This window comes from Ylistrum balloti, unplaced genomic scaffold (assembly GCF_031769215.1).
Source record: "Ylistrum balloti isolate Yb309-2 unplaced genomic scaffold, AGI_CSIRO_Ybal_v1 Utg371048, whole genome shotgun sequence".
Lineage (NCBI taxonomy): Eukaryota > Metazoa > Mollusca > Bivalvia > Pectinida > Pectinidae > Ylistrum > Ylistrum balloti.
Window position 1 is genome coordinate 45,533 of NW_026782580.1, and position 22,795 is coordinate 68,327.

The 22,795-nt window shown below is 33.4% G+C and overlaps 2 protein-coding genes across 2 annotated transcripts in view; one reads left to right on the forward strand and one right to left on the reverse strand.

The window, feature by feature from the left end:
- Nucleotides 1-4,779: 4,779 nt before the first annotated feature.
- Nucleotides 4,780-8,206, reverse strand: LOC132560320 (uncharacterized). The gene is made up of 2 exons (XM_060224993.1): nucleotides 8,151-8,206; nucleotides 4,780-7,072 (listed from the first exon to the last, which is right to left on the reverse strand). The coding sequence occupies exon 2, from the start codon at nucleotides 6,528-6,530 to the stop codon at nucleotides 5,289-5,291; it is 1,242 nt and encodes a 413-aa protein (XP_060080976.1). The 5' UTR covers nucleotides 6,531-7,072; nucleotides 8,151-8,206; the 3' UTR covers nucleotides 4,780-5,288.
- Nucleotides 8,207-8,395: 189 nt separating this feature from the next.
- Nucleotides 8,396-22,795, forward strand: part of LOC132560328 (ectopic P granules protein 5 homolog) — a 35,010-nt gene continuing 20,610 nt past the window's right edge. Inside the window, exons 1-19 of the mRNA XM_060225000.1 lie at nucleotides 8,396-8,443; nucleotides 10,801-11,802; nucleotides 12,070-12,237; nucleotides 13,096-13,256; nucleotides 13,426-13,508; nucleotides 13,793-13,932; nucleotides 14,218-14,426; nucleotides 14,670-14,766; nucleotides 15,828-15,951; nucleotides 16,208-16,370; nucleotides 16,924-17,070; nucleotides 17,218-17,372; nucleotides 17,777-17,928; nucleotides 18,401-18,541; nucleotides 18,917-19,081; nucleotides 19,516-19,638; nucleotides 20,165-20,412; nucleotides 21,025-21,165; nucleotides 22,260-22,377. Of these exons, the coding sequence (XP_060080983.1) occupies nucleotides 8,396-8,443; nucleotides 10,801-11,802; nucleotides 12,070-12,237; nucleotides 13,096-13,256; nucleotides 13,426-13,508; nucleotides 13,793-13,932; nucleotides 14,218-14,426; nucleotides 14,670-14,766; nucleotides 15,828-15,951; nucleotides 16,208-16,370; nucleotides 16,924-17,070; nucleotides 17,218-17,372; nucleotides 17,777-17,928; nucleotides 18,401-18,541; nucleotides 18,917-19,081; nucleotides 19,516-19,638; nucleotides 20,165-20,412; nucleotides 21,025-21,165; nucleotides 22,260-22,377 (3,585 nt within the window). The remainder of the gene's footprint in view (nucleotides 8,444-10,800; nucleotides 11,803-12,069; nucleotides 12,238-13,095; nucleotides 13,257-13,425; nucleotides 13,509-13,792; nucleotides 13,933-14,217; nucleotides 14,427-14,669; nucleotides 14,767-15,827; nucleotides 15,952-16,207; nucleotides 16,371-16,923; nucleotides 17,071-17,217; nucleotides 17,373-17,776; nucleotides 17,929-18,400; nucleotides 18,542-18,916; nucleotides 19,082-19,515; nucleotides 19,639-20,164; nucleotides 20,413-21,024; nucleotides 21,166-22,259; nucleotides 22,378-22,795) is intronic.

The following is a 22,795-nucleotide window of genomic DNA, read 5'->3' on the forward strand; positions in this document are numbered from 1 at the left end:
ATGGATCTGGAATCAATGAATGTCTGCATAATTACAACTAATTTCTCTGTCTCTCCATTTGAAATACATCATATTCATACAACAACAACAGCAGCCATTCGTTTTGAGCATCAGAGGTGAAGCATGAAATGATCACTAGTCGTTGAAAAGCATTCCAAATTCTGAAAAACATTCCTGACTATTAATTTCATTTGGAGAGAAGATTTTTGAACTCTCACAAAGGCATGTCCACTTAACTAACGGCCACAGACATGACTTATTTTACGGGTTGATCACTATGTATCATTAAAGGAGCTGACCAGTAGTGAAATAATAAGTAAATAGTAAGTACCATACATTATCTAACTGCTGTTTGCAAAATTGTTCAACTGAAGACTCTAAGATACAGTCATTTAACTGTAATGGCACCTGAATAATAAAAGAATGACATTTTTTTCAGTCTTCCAGATCTTATATTAAGAAGGAAACCTCTTTCTTGATCTTTACTCACTTTTTGTTTTTGTATATATATTGTTTTACTGTCATATTTATAATTATAGTGCAAGGTTCTACAGAAATTTGTGCGACTTTAATCAATGCATAACATATCGAATGATTGCATGTGTTAAAATTCCCCTTTCGACAAATGTAATTACCATACCTTTTTAGTTATATACAGCTTACTTTATTTTCACACGTAATACTGATATTGTGCTATAATTTCAAAATAAATCATGTAAACAACATCTTGCATCTAATTCATCTCACAGAACTGTAAACACCACAAACACAGGTATGTAAGCTGTTATTTACATTTATTTTCAGATGATTAACAAACGCTTCACTGCAATTAAGAAGATTGTAATATGTATAACATACTACTCATCCCTGCTGAAGAATTAACATTGACCCTTTCATGAAATTTTTCTTCATCAACAATTTCTGTAAAAGTTGCTTAAGTTGTCTGTTGAATGGTCTGATAAGGTTTTTCTTTGAGAGAGAGTGAAATCAACATTGAAGAAATCCCTGTATAACTATTTAATATGCTCTAGGATACCATTCTGATCCCTAGAGTTACTTCCCTTCAGTTCACTCTATTGACAGTCGATGGGGGCCTAGAATGTGGGAGACGTGCATTTCCTAACGAAATGTGGGTTGAATTACATTCATGCCAATGTAGTGGATCAGTTATGTGTGACATGTTTAGAGCTTCCGATTGTTGTGTAGTAAACATTTGAAAGTGACAATCACAACAAAGACCAATAATGAAACCTGAAAATATTCATAAAGTTTCAATGAGATAGCAGTGACAAACTTAAAAGGTTAAGTTCCAAATGACTGCTAGAGACAAATCTTAACATTCAGTAATGCTAAGAATGTGACATGAACAACAATGGCTTTATAAGGGACTTTATCTTTAAAGTTTCAGGAAGATTGTTTCAACAATATCTCAGAAAGACAAATTTGATTTCATGAAATGTCAAGGACTTCAGGTTAGAAGAATCAAAGGACTCTGAACTTTAGCTGCTTTCAATTTAAGAAAAACATGACTATGTAAAATGAGTTCCAGATTTACAAAGGTAAAGGACACCACCAGTTTATGAATTATATAATTACCAATAGCATTGTTAGAAATGAAATGTTATAAAATGTTATAAAAATAAAGAGAATAACTGTTATCAAAATTTTGAATACATATGATTTTGGAAATAAACAGGGAAAAAAACAACAAATAAAAACACAATGAGCAGGGACTTGTAGATATATCCCATTCCAAATCTTGTACAGAAGTATTTTTATTTGTAAATGGACATAAATGACTTTGACCTTTGACCTTGAAAAAGACCATCAAAATCTGATCAGGTGTAGATCATGGTGCTATGTGAATTGATTTGAGGTTCATAAGATATGTAGATCGGGCACATAAGCTCTTTATTCTTATCAAAGTGATGTATAAAAACATAACAATCAAATATACAAGAGGAGGAAACGAACAGAAAATGTTATGGCACCCTGGATTTTATTTCTTTTACTTAACCAACACTTCACCATTCAGCATTGCATCATCATAAAGGGAAGCAAAAGTTCTAAAAACATTAACTAAGGGAGATAACTACAATTTGAGAAAACAATTCTTAAGTGAAACAAGGAAACAAAATCTTATCTTACAGACATCTAAACATACAAAATACACCTTAAATATTACAGTAAAGCAAATATATGTGCTGTCTTGCAAATAAAAAATAGAAGGCAAATATGCATACAAAATGTAGAAGGATTGGTTCAACTGAGGTGAAATTACATCAATAGTTAAAAGAAATTTTTAGGGCAATGTGAAGGATTTTAAACATTTTTGTCTACAAACTAGCCTCATGCATATAACCCCAAGGGGCCAAATTTATATAAGATTAATACCCATATTGCAACAGAAGAAGACAGATTTTTGAAGACTTACAAGTCATCAACCAAGGATGCTTCAGACCAAATTTGATTGGGAAAAAAAACTAAAAAGGAGGATTTTTAATCTTTTCCTAAATTTCCCCATTGGGCTCTATCTTATTGCCCTCAGAGTGAGAAGGGGGTAGTGTGTGTGTGTATGCAGAAGTTAGATCACTGTTTATCAAAAAAAAAAAATAGTCCCCTTGCACTAAGTGATGCTATACACTCCATTTGATTGAAATACATTCATCTTAAAAGAGGAAGAAGGATTATATATTCTAATCTCTATTTCCCTTATTGGGAACTTCTACCATCCCTCTGACCTTAGAGGTTAAAACCCACCTTTTATACAAAATTGAATCTACTTCACAAAAGGATTCTTTAAACAGCATTTAGACCAGATCCCATCATGCCTACAAATGAAGAAGAATGAAGATAAATCTTCCCTATTAGGCCATGCCTGTCAGTCCCTGGGAACCCAGACTCACTACTTATACAGAACTGATTCCTCTCCTTAGCAATGCTTCTAACCAAATTTTGTTAAAATGTATTCCATTGTTCACGGCTAGTAATGACACTTGGAATAAAACTGACACAGCTGCCCTGGGATAAGCTCTCTGGTAACGCTAAAATTTGTATTTATTTTGGAACTCAACTATTTGAGAGACTCTGAAACTTACCACCTATGCTATACATAAAAATAAAATGCATTGATACCATATTTATCCTGCAATAAGCCCAGGGGACCATTACTTAATCGCTGACTCTATGACAGGGGATATATATACTTGTTGCAAGACATTGAAATTGTACTTATTTTGTTGCAGGACATATATTATTGTATTTCAAGAAAAAAAAATAAAACAGAGAATATAATCATACATGCATGTTACAGGTTGATTGATTATTATATGACCTTAAAGAGGTAAATATCAAATTAAAATAATTGAACAAATTCAGTATATTTGATATGAATTTTACAATGCTACAAGATTCTATTAATCACATAAATCATATACACCAGAATATAAACTGTGACTCATAAGTTGATCTCCCTGTCTGACAGTGTTAATATGCAGATGAAAAAGTTACTTTCCATGTTTGACCCTGATGATTGCTTAACATCAGAGTAGTGTTATACTGTCTGTGTCAAAAAATTGTAAAGACATGGGGTTTAACTTGTGATAAGTAACAGTTATCTCATAATTATATAACATTCTGATTGCATTATATCATGTATCAACTTTCCTGATATAAAAGAAATGATAGCTACATTAATATGTGCACTATATTGGATATTTAAAGCAGTTTTGTTTTTACCTTTTTATAGCCTGATAAAAGGTGAATGCATACTACACAATACATGATTTCTAGTGAAAAACATACATATATTGTATGTTACAATATATCATACAATAATATTCATCATTATACAAACATATATAATTATCATTTAAGTTAAAGGACCAAAATAATATGCAAACTGTACATGTATACTATTTTCGTGACATCACTTTTTTTTTGAGAATAATAAAAAAAAAGAAAATCAAAATAACAACCTGCAGCAAGGTAGAGAGAACTTCAATATATTTCATTGCAAACCAATAATCTATCTAACATATATCTTTGTCAATTTATCAAATATACTTCAAGGGCAACTTATCAAACATATTTCATGCAGTGGTTGGGTGGTGCAGTGGTAACGCATTTACCTGCCACCTGGCCGATAAGACCCCTCACGCACTTACATCCAGGCTAATAAGAGTGATTAGTATAAGTTGCCATAACTTTTGTTGCATTTGTTGTAAAATAGATAAAGTTTCTATTAAACTGCTTTAATGGACAACTTATTATCAAACATATTTCATGGGCAACTTATTATCAAACATGTTTCATGGACAACTTATCAAACATAATTCAAAGGCAATTCATCCAACATATTTCATGGGCAACTTATCAAACATGTTTCATATGCAACTTCAAAATTATAACTGAACAAATAGAATAGGAGAATTAAAATGATTTTCATTAAAATTTACATGTATGAATAACTGAATTTCTCTGCAGGGTCAACAATAGCAACATTTTGCAAACAAACCCCGAAATTGACAAGTTGAAGCTATCAATGTGATTTTTTTTTTAAATTGTTCTGTTATAAGTACTTTTAAATGTTATAGTTAGATGCATCTTATAAAATATGATAAAAACAATTATTTTCTGGTCGTAATTTTTTCTAAAAATTGGTGAAAAGTATGATCTGAGACTTCATATGTAACATCTACATGGTATACCTGTATACTTATGATTTGATAGCCTTTTGATTGCGATGAAAACATGGCTAAGACTAAGAAACTTGAGATAATTATACCAGAACTGAAATTAAAATACAAAATAATTGTAAGTTATGTAATCTATGTAATGAAATGTAAAACAAAGTGTTGTGAAAGTATATAAAAATCAATTTTTCTTAAAGCTGAAATATTTACAGCAAAACTGACATAAAATGACATCCTGTGTAACACTACTCTTTATATCTGCCAACTTTAATTTGCTTTCAGTCAATGTTATTTCAATGTTCTTGTCTGCTTGTTGTTAATTCTTTACTCTTTTCCCTCTTCAAACCATTAAAACCCTTTATTATACAGACAATCATTCCCTAAACAAAAACACACATGACAGTTAATTGTTTGGTTTTACAGCATTGTTATAAGTAATCATCATTATATGACTTTACTTGTAGATTTTGTACATGGTAGGTACCTCAGCTATGTATATAATACAGACATCTTTATTACATAAAGATATTTACATTTAGAATGGAGATGAAGCTCAGTTGGTGAAATAAAATTCAACTATGTGATATGTTAATTTCATGATTTTGCAGGAATCTTTAGAGGGCCACACATATCTGTATACAGACTTAGGAGAAGATGTGTCACAACAATTGGTGGTATACGTGTATATTGACCTTTGAACTCATTATTGGGGTTTAAATTCTGCCAGCTCCTATAACGCAGTCCTCTCCATCGAGCCATAGCCCTGAAGTGTCGATTAGTTTTAGCCTTATATGTTGGAAAGAGTTCTAGAACTCCTGCATGGTGAGGTAACTCCATGATATGACTCATACCAGCTCCGTGCATACCCACAAGAATGTCTGTCTGTGACACCCATTTCACTTGGTCATTAATTTCATGTTCATCCAGTTGTATTCCTGCAACATTGTGGCCTGGAAAGACTTCCTGTACTGCATCAATTAGTTCTTTCTCATTTTTAATTTTCCTCGAGATTGATCCAGATGGATTTCCTGGATGAGCAACATAGTTCCTACGCCACACAAATAGTATTGAAACACCTGCGCAATCTAACACTTTGGGCCCAGCATTGTATCTAGCTTTAAAAAATTGTGAAAATTCATCGCCATATGGCAAAGAATACAGTGAATGAAAATTCATTGGACTGTTGTATCCTATTACAGCCCAAATCATCTCTTTGTAAACAACTGGTTCATTGATATCTTTAATTTTCTGAACATCCCCAAAAAGGACATCCCAAGTTTTATCAAGAACAGAAGGTGCATTTTGATCCATCAACACCACATCCAAGTCATCTGGTGGAATTTTCAATAGATTTGCTATGAGAAAAGCATTGTAAAAGTCAGTCATCTGGTGGTAAAGATTTGCATATTCGTATCTCAACACAAAAATGGTTTTCTTTTTCTGAATAGTTTTACTTTTAGTGACAGAACTGTCTTCCAGAGCTTTAAACCACTGGTTCAAATGATTTTTTGCACCCATTCCATCTGTGAATTGATAATTCTGATTGTTTCTGGAAGCACATTTCATTTTGAATTTCATATCCTGGGAAAACTCTACATCTCTCAGAACAGCAAACTCATTGCCATATCCCGTAAAATGGCCATCACACATCTGTGTAGGCTGCTGCAGCCATTCCTCATCCACATCAACATCATGTACCCAATAAAGGTAATACACCTGGTGTTTTAATTGTTCAAGGTTAAGCAAGCGCTTATGCATGAATGTGATTATAAATAAAAATACTACCAGGAAAGGGAAAAAACATTTAATCCAACACTTCAGATTTAATTTCACCATTGTTAATTGAGTAATCTGGTTCTTTAATGTATCAATTTCATCTTCTTAATAAATCATGATGCATTGTAAGTTTTGCTTGCTTAAGATGTTTTTTTTTTTTTAATGCTTCTCAAGAAAAACTTTTATAGAAGTAGCCACCAGCCACACCATCAAATACTGATGTTGATAGTTTGCTGCTATCAAACTAATCCCAGATGAATTCTTGTTTTACAAAAGGTTTTTTTTTCAGACATATAAACATCTTGCAACAAACTCCAAAGATTTTTTTTACTTGTTGGTTTCAATTTCAAGAAACAAACGTTCTGATTCTGAAGACAAATTTCTCTTTCTCTTTCTTCATGAAGTTGTCTCTATCCACCAGCTGTGGAAAGTTTCTACGACTATGCCATTTGTTGCAGATTTTAAGGTCTCTTTATTCCCATAGTTTGTAAATGGGTTTTTTTATTATTGCATCAAACACTGGGCAATTCCAAGATGATAAAATCTTTTAGTCTCCTGGTGGTTATCTGTAAGGTGAAAGATCTTGGCCATTGATGTAATTTCTACAAAAAAAAAAGATGTTTGCAAATTACAAACTAAAGAAGTGCAAGTATGCTCTTGAGCTATATTGTTTGTTTGTTTTTGTTTTTTATATGTTTTTATTAAAATTATAAAATCAATATCAAAATTGGAGTCATGATTTAAAAAATCAATAATACTGATAAACAGGAGACACGAAGTTTCATTTTGCATCCTGCTGCAACAGCAAATTAATATTTCAAAGCTTAAAACCCAGCAAAAAATCATCTGAAGTATTGATGCCTTATTGATAATAGATATAAGCAAACTGAAAATTTGGTAGATTTTTAACTGTATACCTATGATATCTAAGGAACCTGAATACTTGCTTAAGAATAATTGTTTAAATATGGACTTTTGATGACTTCCAAGATTTAGTGAACAAAGCAGCCAATAAGGAAATCTTCACTCAAGGCGACAATAAAACTTATTGCTTCTAATAATATGACAGAAAAAAAAACAAGGAATGTCAGCCAGGTCAACTTCTACACTAATCCCTCCTTCACAAAGTCTTTGACCCCAAAGACAACAGCCACCCAGGTTAAAGACAACAGTGACCCAGGTTCAACATCTCCAAACAAGCATCTCAATATCCTATCACTTCTACTCTTGGAGTAGTCAATGGCACCATATCTTTAATAGGAAGGAGTAATGAAAAACACCCTTCCCCGATGATATTCAAACTAGCAACTCTTCAGTCTCTCGCAGGATACTCTAGTGTTCAGCTAATGGTGAATTTCACTAGCCAAGTCTAGTAACCGGTTTGCACAACCCCTTAAAATGGGATATAGTTCTGCATTTGAGGGGTATTTACTGCTTTAGGTAATTAGTTAGTTACATAAACGCACTAATGAAATCCTTAATCAGTCGCCTGCCTTTTGTAGGCATGCAGTAGCCTTGTACGTTTTTCAGGAAATTAAGTTCTCCATTTTCAAGCTGTTCATGGAGAATCCTGATTTCGTCCAACGACAAGACCGGAATATTCAAGAAGGATATATTGTTCATGAAGGACATATTTGAAATACAAAACGCACGCTACACTGTTCACTTGTGTTTTCTTACCATTTAGTCCACATAATAGTATTATTAATACAGTTTGGCAGACGAACCACCTCTGAATTTTTAAAGTAACAATGTCAAAAGAAAGCTTAAATTAGCTATCGGATCGCAATGGAAAATAAAACAGTTAGAAGACCCTGACTGGTTTGTTATGGTTTTTCGGTACATCTCAAGAATTTACCATCACCAATCGAGGTCATCGGTGTAAATAGATTTCCGAATGATGTCATATGATAAGAAAAACAACAATGGCAGAGGCTGTGAGGGAAAGACGCAGTACTCGAAAACACACAAAAGTATGGTGAACAAACATGATAAATACTGTACTTTTTAGCGTATAAAATGCTTTTGATTGATTATACTTTCCTACTAAATATAAGGTATCAGTCATCTATCATTGAATCTACGTTAAAGCAGATGCGAATGATTTCCATACAAACCAGCTGATTTTTTTTATATATTTATTTTTGAAAAGTTGCATTTTTTAAACTAGCATTATACATACGTGCCTCTCTTTAAAACATACACACATTAGAACTGAATTAATGCTTCCCGTATTTCTAAGAGTGTTCACACCTTGTCTTAGATATTTTCTTTGGAGTTAGGTCTTGTGTTTGTTCACCGGGCTATAAAGTCCCCAGCTCTCCTCATTATTATCTAACCTTATCAGCCTTTGCCCTATTCAATGCTAGGCTGACTGGCATGACCAGAGTCATCTTTTATTTATTTATTTGGGTTTTTTTGATAGTGAAAGTGAATCTCATTTCATAACAAAAAATACTATTGAATTAATGTGACATTTCACAAAACTTAATTCAGTCAACAAGATATTTACTCTGCTTTTCAGTGTTATCTGTTTCAAGATTAATCTCTTCAAGTTTCAAGCTGAAGATGGTATACAATATAGGATGGTAATTCAGTTGTAAATATCTTAAATATGAACTTTGTTTTATTAATATCAAAAAGTTAAGGAAACGTTTTGTCTCAAAAGTTAGCACAATCAATTTGAAAGTTATCAAGCTTTCCACTACTGTTTTTTTTTTTAAAAAAAAAAAGATTGGTAATGCATTTGTTGAGGAAAATGGTTTGTGAACATAGAAATTCAAGTTAACTCAAACTTCTTTACTAAAGGATTGAAAACGGATATCAACAGTTTCTAATAGTAGTATACATCTCTGATATATCAGGGATATATGTAATAAAAGAAAAATACATTATACCACTTTGAATGATCACATAATGATATGTATATATATATACTGGTACTACTTTTAACAGAAGAAAATGTACTTGTGCTGTGAACAGGATTTGATAAGAGTTGTATTATTTCACCTTCCTATATTGCTTCATATACTAACAAATTGCCTTTATTTGGAAAAGTCACATGAAAGAAATTATTGGTGGTGGTGATTACTTGTGCTGAACTACAAAATTCAGATGAAAGGAAGTGTAACAGATTTGGAAGAATTTAACTTTAATCATTTCCACAAATTTCATTGTATAAAACATACACAAGGATTATATAACAGGCTTAGCCTGTATAAATTTTTTCTTATGGTGTAAAGTATAAATACAATAAGTATGCAATTAAGTATTTTATCTTTATATATACCTGGTACATGAATTTTTTCACTGACAAACATTCCTTCATATACATTCTTTCATTCCCACCCATATATATATATATGAGACACTCACTCAACACTCTCACAATAAAGCTATAGATTCAACAGATGCATCTGTAATAACAAATTCACCTTAAAAAATATCAGACTCTGTCCTTATGCTTACTGAACACACATATACACATCTTTGAATCAGGTGTACTATTTACCAAATGATACTTTAAAAGTATTGTATTTATTTTACAACTAAGTAAGAAATCATATGACTGCAACAGTATGTTAACCATTCAAATCAAATCATTCTTATACTTATTCAGATAATCAAGGAATTTTTATCATAAAATAACCATACTGTCAACATACAAATATTTAAAATAAAAAAATGGAAAGTACATCAATCCAGGTTTCAAATTCTCTTTCATGTTTATTGTGAACAAGTTGTGCTCCTTATTAGAACTCATCATCATTAATGTTTTTGCTGTTGTTTAAGCCAAGTCTTTATAAAGGGTTGTGATTGGTACATTTTTAGTATATGGCTAAGTACAGGTTTTTGTTTCACTCATTTTGATAACTTTGTAGGCTGGTATTCTGTAATAGCAGAATTGTTAAGCCTGTTTAGTGATTTAAGTAAATAAAGTAACCTCAGGAATTCTGGCTCATCAATTCATAGATAAACACGTACACTCAATGGATAAAAACCATATTAGGAAAACCGATTTTTGATAAAAGCAGATATTGTATAACTTTTTCAGATGAGTCAAGATCACTCTTTCCAAAATTTTTATTACTCCCATTACTAAGAGATATATTGAGTCCTCAGAATTTGAATTAACCCCCACAGTAAAATCATGAGTTCAGCATTCAAATATCAGTCTAAAAAATCACTGTTGAAATATAGATTGAATTGCTTTATACTCAATTTAATCACCTCAGATATATACTCATCGTATTTTGTCTTTGTAACACACTGCACCGTTATATCTAATGTGATTACTATTTTTTCATTCATTTATTTATTCATTCAACAGCATAAGAAAGCCAAAGCAAAATCAGCGAAATTGGAAACACCCCTCAAAGATAATGATGAAGAGGATCTGGAAGACTTTTTACCAGAAGCTGATATTGATTCATCATTGCTTCTAGATCTGCCTCCAGCTGTGGAAATTACAGAACAGAGAGAGACACATGGTAGTCACAATGTGGGGGAGGAAATAGGGGCAGTAACTACTGTGTCAAAAGATGGAGGGATGGATAGTGAAAGTACCAGTGTCACTGGTACTGTATCTAATACAGATAGAGGTTCAGAAAACAGAGTTGCTACACCGGACAAAGTTACAGCTGATACTGTGATAACTATAGTAAATAAAGAACATGACCAATCTGAATCTCAAAGGGAGGCTGAGAACAAAAGTGGCCATCTTTCTGATGTAGAAACCGCTGTGGGAGGACCAGAAGTAGATCACAAGGTGGATCCAGGGGTTAACTTGTCATCTGATTCTCAGGTTTTAGAGAATCAGGACTTGATTTCACCATCTCATTCTGAAGATATCATTAGTGGACAGGAGAGTTTCTATTCAGCCACATCTACACTCAGTGAGAAAGAAGTAGGTCCAGTAGTTTCAGACAAGGATGTCAGTGAGACGTTATCAAATGATGCAAATTTGCCCAACAAAGAAAAAACAGAGGCATCAGAAGTGAATAGTGATGCTGGAACGTTATATCCAAAAATCACTCCAGTTGGCCCAAACACATTAAAACTATTAGAAAAGGACCTAGAAAGATTAGGAATCAAAACCACATCTTCGCAACAAGATGTTGCAAATATTTGTATGGAAAATCAAAGATCAAAACAATTGACAGAGTTACGGGCTAAGGAGTCAGCACCAGCCATGATTTCTATGAGGGATACTGCTCAAGGTCAAGCAACTTTGATTCGCAAGTTTCAGCCTCTCACACTGGAACAGCTTCAGAGTTTATATTACAATCCAGAGTTGGTGAACAATGTCCATTTCATTGATAAGTTTGTACAGGTTTGTAGATATAAATTATAGCAAAATATACATGTTGTTTTGTATTGTATGATTATCTAAAAGAAACTTTTTTGAAATTACAAACTTTTTTTCAAACAGTTTAAACAATTGGTCGTTACTTCATCCTGTATAAAAATGTTGAAAACATCCTGACTTATTTGGAAATTTGTACAATGGATTTGATACTCAATGTATCACTATTTACTACGTTAATCAGTCTGAGGAATGTATTAATATAACATCTGTGTTGTTTTTATTTCTGATCAGAATGAAGCAAAAAGGGAAAACCATGAATTCCTTGAGATCTTGAACAGCTACCTGAGTGCCCGTAGACATTTTCTACAGGCCGAAGGAGAAATTAATGCACTTCAGACAAACTATTTACATATGCTGGAGCAAGTGTGGACAACAGCAAAACACTCCATCAATGCTAAAGTAAGACAATTTCAACCAAGCAACTGAACTATGTGACTAAGCTTGGTATCATAGAGTTTGTATGCCCCTTAGTGATAACACTATATGTTACAAACACAACAGACTCAGATGCAGGAAGTAAACTTCTATCAAATCATAAGACTATGAAATTTTGTCACATTAAAATTGGAGATAAAAATTGCTGCCTTGCTTAGTGATGATAAATCTTAGCTCTTTAGAGGAAACTTTAGTTTTATTAGCTAAAGTATTAAGAACTGGGACCCCACATAATAAGTGGTTAAAAATGTAAACCAACCAAATGGTGTCCTTAAAGTAGTGATACATGTGCATTTTTTTATGCCTTCCTCCTCCACCAATCCATGGTTGGGGTCAAAGATAGTGTTACCCTTGTTTATGATTTTTCATATTTTGTTTCTAATCCTTTACTGTTATTTCGTATTTAGTTGTATAATAATAATACCAGTCAAGTTTGGATTTGAATGGTATGATCAGTTTTCTCCCAGCATTATGGCCAGTTGATTTTAAGAATTTCAGTTAAAATTTTATAAAAAAAAAAAAGACCATTGTTTGAGAGCATCAGCAAACTCCAATAGCTATTTTTGAAAAGGTAAATGTTTATTTCAGATTGTTTTTCAAAGATTCTGCGTGCAAAATGTTTATTTCATGAGACATGTATAACCCTCTTAACAAACCAATAACTCTTAACAGACTTTTCATGGTTATAGGCAGAAGCATTCCTGTCTCTCTGACACATTGAGTTTCTGTCTTTTTTGCACTTACACCCTTAGAGACTTTCCTTGCATGTGTAGTACATTATATTTTGAAGATATCAATACCATAATTAAATTCTGTCAACAGGGACCTTGTGGGGATGGCTCTCAGTGTAAAACTACCCATCTTTACGACATGTGTGAGTTCAGTGAGCCAACCTTTGGTAGTATGAAACAGAACCTAGAGTCTATACGACACAACCTACAAAACCAGTTTGCCTTGTACTCCTACTCCGTACAGTTAGCGAAGTAAGTTCTCCTCATTGAATTATTAGGACCCCTAAGAAACCCATAAGAAGGAAAGGTTGAACTGAAAATTTAATCTATTGTTTCTAAAAACTAACATAAATTTAATAAAAAAAAAGAAATCTTTGACCTCACAATCATGCTTCAGCTGATTAAGAATTTATCATTTCAGACTACAGGTGGAGTCCTACATTCATGATCTGTTCATGAGATCACCAGTTCTGCGAGACATGCCAAGAAATGCACCAGTCAATGGTAACTGAAGCAGTCTTCAATTCTTGAATATTTTGTTCTGTTCTTGTTTTGTTTAATCGTTTGGTATGTTTCGTATACATCAGAATTTTTATTCTGTTAATTCATTGCAAATATTAAACATAATTTACTACATTTCGCTTTAATGTATTTAAATTTTCAGCTCATTGACATTTAAATTTATGTCCAGAAGTCTGTTTAACATCAGCTTTTATTTCATTACTTTGAAATTTCAGTATGTGCCAAATAAATTATTGACAGAATCAAGTATTCATCCACTGTTACAGCTTGCCTACATCACAATTCTAACGATGAGCATCAGATAGCACGACTGCGGGATTGTATCTCTGTCCTGTTTTCATTTCATCGCCGCCCAATCAATGATGAGGAATTTGTAGGCAATACGAAAAAATGGACTCTTAGACTGGTACAATAATAATTGTTGTTATTTTGTAGTCTGATAAAAAGGGTGTCTCACTTTTGTTTGGAAATTTTATAAACAACGTTGTTTGAAGTTTAAGCTTTCAAAAACATTGAATCATCAAAAATGATTTTAAATTGACATTTCATAAATTAAATGTACTCAAGTGAAGAAAATTTCTTCACAATCGATATTTTGACAATTTTTTCTTTATGATGGTTGTAAGGATACAAATCCAAATAGTGCTTTATGTAAAGTCAAGTAAAAAATTCTGTTTTGATTTTCCCTTAGGTGTCAGCACTAGCAAGGGTAGCCAGTTATAATGATCATCTGTTTATCCTGAATCATGTGATGCGGTGCCCAGCAGGGGTAGGGGAGTGGGCTGCCAGCCTTATACAGGTCCCGCCCGTCTCCCATGCTACTTCCCCACCCATCAACATCGGTAGCCCCATACTTGATCACCTGATGACGTGTCTTGCCACCATCCTCATGCCTATTAAGTATGTATTCACTACAGTAACATTCACTAATACATAAAAAATTCAATCATTGTCTTTTTTCAATCTGTTTAATTTCAATCTGCTACATAATAGCTATGAGGCTCACCATATCATGCATCTGTGACTGTGAATGTCAGTTTATTTGTTATGTAGAAGGATTCATTTGGTACAGAGGAGAGAAATCTTCATTTGTTAATGTGTATGTAATGTTTGGAATCCCTGATCACTATACTGTATTAACAGGGGCAGAGAAGACTTCATTTGTCTGATGAAGGAAGGCATCACTCCTGACCCCCAACATGGTAACACATGGATAATGGTGGATTCCGATGGAGAAGAGGTAAGTAGACACAGCATGTGATTTATAGACAGAGATTTGTGTGTATGTTTGGTTTGAATTATTGCCATGTAAACAGTCTCTTTGTAGAAGCTGATGTGATTGGTTTATATCCTTGTGAACAGCCAGGATCATCAAGTAACTAGCGGCTTCCTCTGTGAACATCATGATGAAGGCTCGCTGCAAGCTATCTAATCATAAGTTGGATAAATTGATGTGAGCAAGGACATGGCTACAACATATGACAACTTGTGATCACACCATCCTGAAAAGACACTAATTGTCCACGAGTAGAGATCAAACCACAACTTTGGTTCTTCCTCTGAGGCTGCAAAGCCCGATGTGATATACCACTGAGAAGTTTCAGGCCATGATTATAATATTTGATGAAGAAACACAGGCTATGAAAAAGAATTATTGATCACATAATCTGCTTGCTATGCAGTGAACTCTCCCATGTAGTATTTTTTGCATTGATGTCGCTAGTGCTATATAAACTACAGCAATTTTCATCATGATCATTGGCTGCACCAGTCAGGAAATGATCATGATGTCATAATACAGACAACAATGTTATGAATTGAAAATGGCACAACAAAATAGCTGCCTTCATTTCATTTTGTCCTCTACTTTTTCAGTTTAAAACCTAACCAGCTGCTACTGATCTGAGTTGTGTGATAAAAAAATTCTTGAATATGTTTTCATTCGTATGAGATTTCAGGCTTTTCTTGAATAAAATCTTAAGACTTGTTTCATAAAACCGCACATAAATGAAAGTGTATTTATTTATAAGATCCTGTATATGCCCTGTAGCTGAAGAAGATCAGAGATAACCTGGTGCAATGGACCATTATCAATTAAAGCAAGATTAAAACCATTATTAATAAATAAATATTTTACTTCTCTTTCAATACACAGAACATATCTGTAGCAGTATTTGAGGGAAACTTGAAGATTCAGTTTTGTTGAATCGTCTTCTTGACATTAAGAAGTTGAATATGATTATTCAATAGAGAGATATGATTTCTTCATCATTGATATCAGAAAAAAAATTCTTTTTCAAGGATGAAGATCCAAAGAATGCCTGGATGTACCTCTTGGAAAACGACATTGTGGCTATATTGAATCAAATTCCTATGGTGGAAGCATACAAACACATCATGCTCATGACAAAAAACAATGATGGTAAGTAGAAGACAGCCAAATTATATACAGACTGGTATATGCTTATAAATCAAATGTTTACCTGCAGACTTTAACCTTGATTATACAGATTTATAAAATTAGGGCATTGATGCTGTCTATAAAGACTGCTCTTGCTGGTTCCCTTTGTAATACAATTCAAAGTAAGTGAACCTCTATGTAATGGCCACTTTTCCCTTGTGTGGTCTCTATAGACAGGTTTTACTAGTTTCATTATGATATGAATGATTTTTTCCTAAATACACAGGTTCTTATGGCTATAATGTGAAGCTGACGACTGACACTGTGTTGATTAAGCTGTTTGCTTTCTGTACCTGTCTAATCAACCTGTTAGGATGGGGCCTACAGACTCATACCCAGGGACGATACAGACAACTGAACAAACGCATTGGTCGAATGATCAGGTAACAGTAGGGTGATCGTCATACATACACTTGCATGAAGTTTCCCAGTTTAAAAACCTATTGTACATAAAATACTATTTAAATATTACTTGCAACACCATTATAACATTATCCTAATCATTGAGACAGAAACAGTTTACCAGTTAAAATGACTGTTACAATAACCAATTAGTCTCTCAGTGACCATTGTCTTTTTTTAGACTAAAATAATTATGTTAGTAATTACATAAAACAGCAAAAAGTTGTAATTGTACAATATAAATTTTATTTTGTCTTGATAGTGCATTTATAGTCAATATAAACGACATAGCTGTACACTATATTTCTTTCAAAAAAGTTGACATTAATAATGTCTTATGAAGAGATATACACAATGTTTTAAATGTGTTTTCCCCGGACCTGGAAATCTCAAACGCATATTTTTTATTCTGATCTCAAGTATATGTAGATTGAATCTTTCTGTTGAGAGGCTATATATATAGTACCACAGTATATACATCATTTTATGTTGGGATGTGAAATATAATTACAAGCTTTCTGTGTTCCTGTACAGACAATGTGTTCAGTATGTATCATACCACTGGGAGAACTTCCAGGAGGCTAACCGACACTTGCTGCCATGGGAACTGTTGGAGAGACTACAAATGGAATACAGTCAATTTTTCCTGAGGGCCACAAATTGTATACTTACTGCTCAAAGGTATTAATCATCTTGGATAGATATCTATAGATAATGTTGACAAATTAATAGGAAATTCAGTCATTTTCTTTCATTTCATTTACTTGGGATTTAGAAATAAGTATTTGGCAGTAGCAATTTACAAAGTACTTTGATACGATTTTTCAGGCTGGGATGTTGGCAGTTTATGACAGACATGCCCTACTCCACATTATCAGGGGAGATGGCTTGGCAGCTGGTTTGGCTTTTCCACCAGGGCCGGGGACAGACTATCAACCCGGACACTCTGCCTTCGGAGGATATCTGTAGGAAGTTTATCTCTAGTAAGTGACTGTCTAACTCTTATTATTAACCATTAATAACTTTGATTATATTGAAATTGACCTAGATAGTCTGTTTGAGAATATTGTGTGTTGTTCTGTATGTGTGGACAATGCTGTTGTCCTTTGCACAAATTGAATTTTGTCTTCAGTCGTATTTTAATTTCTTTATTTTTTTATAACAAATCATGCAATATGTTTGACTTAAATTTGTTATAAGTGTAAAATGAACTATAGATATATAAAGATCTTGGTCCAGAGATATCATATAAATGTATTTATTATATAGATATAGTTGTATCTGTTTTGAGTTGTGAACCAATGCTCTCCTGTTATTTTATTTTGGTCTGTTATCTAAGAGTAGTGTCAGCCTCATAAAAAAACTAAATCCCTATTTTCTTTACCAGACCCAGACAGTAGACAACAGCTTTGTGATTCTGTACAACGCTTACCAACATCAGAAGCTATTTACCTCCTCACTGCACTGGCCAACATTGCCCAGAGTAGACGGCAGCAGGAAAATGACATCATACATGCCATCTGTTTCTGTATATTTGAGGTTAGTAATAACTACATAACAAAGAACTTGTATGCTCAAACCTTCAGTGTGTGAGTTGCATAAAGGCACACTTTGATAATTCAAATTTTGTATTGGATGCTAAGCTTTATCATTAAAAACCGACGGATGTTATGAGGGTGGTAATATGTCAAGATAATAGTTCTACACAAGATAAACCAGTTTTGAAGAGAGGAGAGTTATTTTTGAAAAACACAATTCCAATCCAAACTTCAGTATATTACCAGGTGATAAGGAAATCAATAATCCAATAAAGAGAAACTACTCTGATTAGAGAAGTCATATGAGATCATTTGTCAGAGGTCATTTAAACAGAGACCAGGAAAATGATTCATGCAAGGTTTTAATCAGTTTTACAAAATAAGGTAATGGCGTAAAATGAACTATTTAATATTATTTTCAGGTAATGATTTTGACATAATTTCAATACTATGCAATTTTGTTTTAATTTCAGGTGTGCTATGTTTGCAGTAATACTAGAGAGATGTGTTCCAAGGTTGGTAGGGAACTACTGGCTGCTATAGCAACCATTCATCCCTTCATCTTGTCAATGTTGATACAGGAGGCCAAAGACAACATGGATAACATTGGAATGGTACAGTTAATGTTGATTCTTGTCTCTATTCACTTGTTAAATTCTACAGTTCTTATTTTTATACTAAAGAATTTGTTCAATTATCCAGCTCTTAAGTTGATCATTGATTACATAATACCCTTAATGTTATGTGTTCATTGTTGTTCTGTAACTTCAGGGAATAATGTGCCATCACACCTAAATAAATCAAAAAGATTTACTTTGATTGGATGATGTGATTTTATACCAAAAAAGGGCAAATTTGAGCAGATTTCTAAAGCATTTTGAAGCTCTTCTTTTAAAATTTGACCATGAAACAAACATTTTCTTTGCACCAAAAAACTAATGTTTACTTGAAGCTGTACATAAAGAAATACAAAATATGTTCTTTTTTAGATGGCTGTGTACCTTTTCAAAGAGCTCCCGTTTGACATATGGTTGCCAAGGGAAAGTGATTTTGATGTACTACGGCAATGGTTGCTATCTACAGACTTGACAGACCCTAGCAACCAGGTGGCACGACTAGTCCTCAATAAGATCAACTGGGGGGTCGAGTCAGAGGTCAGTGTGTAAGAACCTTCTCAGCACTCAAATAATCAAACATCTTTCAATATCTGTTCTTCAAAATAATCAACTTCGAGTCTAGTCAGAGGTCAGATGGAAGGAATTTTGTCATCAATGTAAGTCTTCAGGTTTAAAATCTATTTTAAGATCAGTTGATATGGTCAGTGTTTTGATTTGGAATTTTGTATTTTACCTAGTAAGTGCTCTTCAAAGAAGCACTCTCCCATCATTGTAAATAGTAATATGACTTGCATCCCTTTTGTGTATTTATATGTGTAATATCGAGTCAAATATGGTTGTGTCATCAGCTACCAGTTACATAGGTCTACCATTAATACATAATGTTGAAGCTTACTGGTGATATATACAGTTATGTTACTTTGACTACAGTTTTATCAGACTTTTGTGTCATCATCTTACTATTGTTTCAGACAAATCGCCTCTTTGTGCCATATGACTTCCATAAGATGACCGCCGTTCTTTTGACTGAAGCCTATGAAATGTTTGTAACAAACAAGAACCTCGGCTTCTGGTTTCTGAAAGGAATGAAACAGGTAACAGGAAATGTGCTTTTCTACAAAATCAGGCCGAAATCTACAGAAAGATATCTTCATAAATAGCAATTTTCAAAATTGATTTTCACCCTGTAAAATGTACCAATGGTATTTAAGTACCTGGGTAATATAAAATAAAAAACTGATTCCTCTTCAGATGACATTTTTAAATCAAAAGAATACAGGCGTTGCTTTCACAGTCACAAAAATCTACATATTTATTTATTTGAATAATTTCAGTTACATGTAAATCCTATAAACTTAGAACCAAGCTGAACTTAAAAATCTGCCTCTCGTGGAAATGAATCTGTTTTTTTTTCACATGAATAAACCAGCATTTGCTTATGTGTTAAGAAAATAAGCTGCTTCTTATTTTTGAGTTTTAGAGTACTTAAAGGAAATTATAAGTGTTAAGATTGAGATGAAATGAATCTTGTGTGATATGTATTGGTGAAACAATCATAAGCCTGGTAGTATAATGGTGTTATTGGGATGTATTTTATATAATGAATTCTCCCATGTACAGGTGGCACAAGTAGTAAAACAACAACAGACCAGTGAGCAGCAGTTTAACAACTGGAGTTGGGAAGTTGTGATGAAGCTCCATTTACACATCAGTTGTCTCCCCCTACCCGACCTTGCCATGTATAAATCTGCTGGGGGTCCGCCTGATATCACAAAGGACAATTCATTCTTGGCTGTATCTAAGGGAGTTAAGGAAAAGAACCCGATGGCCTGTTTTGTGGCTGTTGTAGGAACAAGTCAGGGTCACAAGTATGTATAATATAAAACTAAATACTTCATTCTGACACGCAGCAAGTCAGCATACTAAAATTTGTGTGGAGATTACCGTGGTGTGTTACACAATGTGTTGTTACTAGTTAATTCCTGAAAATACTCTCAACAGAATCGGAAAAAAGGACACATTTAGCTAATTACAGCCTTCCATGCTTGTGAAGTCAAGCACCTGTGTGAATTTGTTTACATAGGAAAATTAAATGTGTTAGGGTCACGCTCATTATGGTGATGGATCAAAACATCATCGGCTGCACTGCAGTAACTCGTAATTAATATTTATATTATGTATATTGTCTTAATATGACCCTAAAATTGTACCTGAGCACTATACCCGCAAATTTACAGTACTGTTATTTGTAACTGTGAATACATTTCTTATATCAGAGCAAGTTAAGATTGAGATATAGCATTTTGGGTCTTGTTGACAAACCAATGGAAAATTATGTCAAAGTATTATAATTTGATACAGCACTGTTGTATCATATTGAAATTGTAGTTAGTCTTAGAAACCTGTCACCTGATTAGTCCAATTCCTTTGTGACCATTTCTGTGTTTTACCACCCTTAACATTAATTCTGGATGTTGTAGTGCCACTGAGTTCCTGGCAGAGGGTCTAAGTCAGTTGTGTTGCCTAGTGGAGAACAACCACTACAGACCGGCACTGCTTGTTCTAAACTGTACCAGTTCTCTCTTCCTTAACAACCCAAAGATTGTCACTGAAAATGACAGGTGAGTCATCTGATCGGTCAATGTACGTGTATACAGTACATGTCACACTAGTAAAGCAGATGAGGGATATAGAGGGGGTTAATCTCATGAGTTGCTATAGAGATTATGTATGATTTTATCCAACAGCTGTTCAAAGGAAATGGAAATCCAGACACTTCTACACATACTTATATATCTGTCCAGAACTTGGATTAAAACATTCTCTCAAAAAGATCTTGATTTAACTTGTTCTGAGCATCTATTGATTTATTTATCTTTCTGTCGGATTACGTTGGTCTTTGGGAAATATATAACTAGAAGTCATTCATTTTCGAGTGGTCAGGTGGCGCTGTGGTAACACACTTACCTGTCACCTAGTTTGAAGCGGGTGTGAAAAGGTATGGGGTCACCTGCCTAAGCATGTGGATTCTCCCCTACTTACTGCAGTTTCCTAACACAGTAAGACCACACGCTTCCATTCAGGCGAGCAAGATTGATAAATATTAGCTGAAATCTTGTTGTGCAATCATTTTAAAATAAAGTTCATAACATATATTTTCAAGTCAGTCTTTTGTCTTGCTTCACAAAAAGACTACCTGTTGGATGAGGAGATCCCCTTTTTATTTTGGGGTAGATGGTGTGGAGTCTTCAGGCTGACCTTAAAAACCAAATTGGCATTGTGTTCATAGAATATCTTTCTACATACAATAAGGAATGCTGTTACTGAAAATCAACTTTAAACATACGATCCTAGATTTTCTGTGAAGGAGAGAACATGGATGCATCTTGAAGTTATTATCAAAAGATAAAAAGTCAAGGTCAAAGTTGCACAAAAATTGTTCATTACATGGTATGAAGTATTCCTTTGTATAGTATTCCAGTTTTATTCAGTTGTGATAGGTAAAATAGATAAGATTAGAGAGAGAAACAGTTTGTGATATGTCAAAGTCACATGTGATATATTTACAAGAGAATGATATCTTTCTTGATTAATGACAATTATGCAGCTAAAAGTATTTCAATATATCAATGAATTTAATGAATTTAAAACTGCATGCATTATACATGTATGAGTATTACATATTCATAGTATATAATCTCTTCTGAATTTTAAGGTTTATGAAGTGTATCAGTGGACTTCTGACAGCTGATGACTCCATCCTTAAGATAAGCAAATTGTGGACTGTGGATTTCCCCGGACCAATGACCAAGCTCTTCTCCTGCATGATCCAGGTATACTTCATCATTACATATTACTTTATAATATTTGTTTATAGCATCAATTTTGCAATGCACATAAAATCTGTTATTGTAATCTTTACATTTATTGAAGGCTTTCCTTATATAGTTAGAAAAAAAATTCATTTTAATTTCTGAATTTAAAGATAAAGAAGAGTAGAAACTCCTTAAGACAGATAAAGGCAGACATTAGGACATAGTTTAAATCATGTTGTAAGGAGTTAAGTGTGCCCTGTTCAGTAGGAAGTTGCCACTAAAATATTTAGAATTCGTTCCAAATGATTAAGTGACAGTGACTAATCTTAAAGCATATCGGGTTAATTGCTATTAAGAACAGGTCATTGATCTGCAAATAATGTTTAAATGTTATTGAGTAGTTACAGTTATTAATTTTAACAAATTTATGATAGGG